Below are 2,069 nucleotides of genomic sequence, written 5' to 3'. Positions count from 1 at the left end.
ATATTAAAGAAATCATGCCACCTTCATGATTTTATCTGTCCCTTTGGTTTCCCTTCAGGGTACCATGGTCATCCAGAACATGGAGTCAGTGCTGAGGGAGGAGGGTCAGTGGAAGTTCCCTCARGAGTTCAATCCTGAGAACTTCCTGAACGAGCAGGGAGAGTTTGTCAAACCAGAGGCCTTCATGCCTTTCTCTGCAGGTAAACTCARATCAAACAAAGAGACTGAAACCAAACAGCTAGAAATGACCTTTTCTGGTGTCTCAGGTCCTCGGATGTGTCTGGGAGAGGGTCTGGCTCGTATGGAGCTGTTCCTCATGACGGTGACCCTGCTGAGGAAGTTTAAGTTCATCTGGCCCGAGGATGCTGGAGAACCATGAAGGTCCAGCTGGGGTCTGAACAGTGAGGAGGTGCAGACGCTCTGCAGAAACTGATGAAAGAAATGCAAGGGTCTCCTTTTAAACCTTCTTAAATATTAAAATATTTGTTTTCATCATAAATATCCTGTTAGAAAATAACTCATGGAGAGAATTTATGAAGAGCTTCAGTTCAACATTGAAACCCTAGAAAGGAGCGTTGGTGTTTAATCTGTACGACATTAATTAAAGCCTGGATTCTGCTGCTGGTGTTCTCATCTTTAACTTCACATTGTTTAAACCACATTTTAAAGATCAAACATGTCGTTTGTTCCAACAAGCAGCTGATGAAGAGGAGGAAACAGACTCACACATCAGGCTGAAGATGAAGTTTGTTGGTTTTTCTCTGCTCTCCTCTTGGATCTGTGCTCTCAGGGTTTCCAGCTGCCTCCTGACGGTCCGTCTTAAAGTTTTATTTTTAATCTGGGTCAGCCGTCTGTCGCTCTGCTGCAGAGCTTTTCTTAGCTGCTCAGAAACGTGTCACTTTTCCCCCGACACTGATGGAGAGATGTCAGGGAGGATCCACCGGCAGCTGCAGAAAGTCCTGCTGCAGAGGGAAATAAACAGCTGAGGGCGTGGTCAGGGTGTGGTCAGGGCGTGGTCAGTGAGTGGTCAGGGCGTGGTCAGGGTGTGGTCAGGGCGTGGTCAGGGTGGGGTTAGGGCGTGATCAGGGCGTGGTCAGTGCATGGTCAGGGTGTGGTCAGTGTGTGGTCAGGGCATGGTCAGGGTGTGGTCAGGGCATGGTCAGGGTGTGGTCAGGGCATGGTCAGGGTGTGGTCAGGGCATGGTCAGGGTGTGGTCAGTGTGTGGTCAGGGCATGTTCAGGGCGTGGTCAGGGTGTGGTAAGGGCGTGGTCAGGGTGTGGTCAGGGCCGGCCAACATGGCGCCCTGCAGGCAGGATTTCAGGTGGTGCTCCTTGTGCACGTTTCTACAATCTGACAAACCAAATTAAATCATTTTGTCTTTGATATTTTCTTTTCTTTAGAAACCAGGTTGTCTGGTTAAAATAAGTCATATAATTCATTTGAAACAGAGTTTACCTCACCTGCTGACATCATGAGGAACACCTGCTCCTGTTCCCCAGCAGCTGTAAGATTGTTAGTTTCTGTTTGGTCAGATTTTCAGTTTTCTCTATTTTCTGTGATGTTTTCTGAACTATTATATCAAATAATCTGCCACAGAATCACCAGAGAAGGTCTGGACCTATCAGCTACAATTTCCTCATCTTAATTCTCCTCTGGTTCTGGGTCAGACTCTGGTTCTGGGTCAGACTCTGGTTCTGGGTCAGACTCTGGTCCTGGTCAGACTCTGGTTCTAGTCAGACTCTGGTTCTGGGTCAGACTCTGGTTCTGGGTCAGACTCTGGTTCTGGGTCAGACTCTGGCTCCAACATATAACGCTGGATGCACAGGTCTTCTGTTGTTGACATCTTTCAATTAAATCGTAAATAAAATGTCTCGGCAAGCTAAAAAAAAACCTCTCTCCAACCGGAGTGGACCGATCTGGAAGCCGGATGGGGGTGGGGCTTGTAGTGTCTTAAAGGGGCAATATCATGTAAAATCAACTTTTTTGAGTTTTATATCATGTTTTAATGTTATACTCTCATAAAAACATGTCCAAAGCCTTGCTCTGACTCATTCATCATGTTTGAGAAA

The 2,069-nt window shown here is 46.8% G+C and overlaps 1 protein-coding gene across 1 annotated transcript; it reads left to right on the top strand.

Annotated features, from left to right (window-relative positions):
- The first annotated feature begins 46 nt into the window (after positions 1–46).
- Positions 47–379, top strand: LOC106532430 (cytochrome P450 2D9-like). The gene is made up of 2 exons (XM_014028474.1): positions 47–200; positions 267–379. Exons 1-2 carry the CDS (start codon positions 65–67, stop codon positions 377–379), a joined length of 249 nt encoding a protein of 82 aa, XP_013883928.1. The 5' UTR covers positions 47–64.
- The last annotated feature ends 1,690 nt before the right edge of the window (positions 380–2,069 follow it).

This window comes from Austrofundulus limnaeus, unplaced genomic scaffold (assembly GCF_001266775.1).
Source record: "Austrofundulus limnaeus strain Quisiro unplaced genomic scaffold, Austrofundulus_limnaeus-1.0 Scaffold767, whole genome shotgun sequence".
NCBI classification, from domain to species: Eukaryota; Metazoa; Chordata; class Actinopteri; order Cyprinodontiformes; family Rivulidae; genus Austrofundulus; species Austrofundulus limnaeus.
Note: the sequence above shows the minus strand (reverse complement) of the source record. Positions and strands in the feature narration are given on the sequence as shown.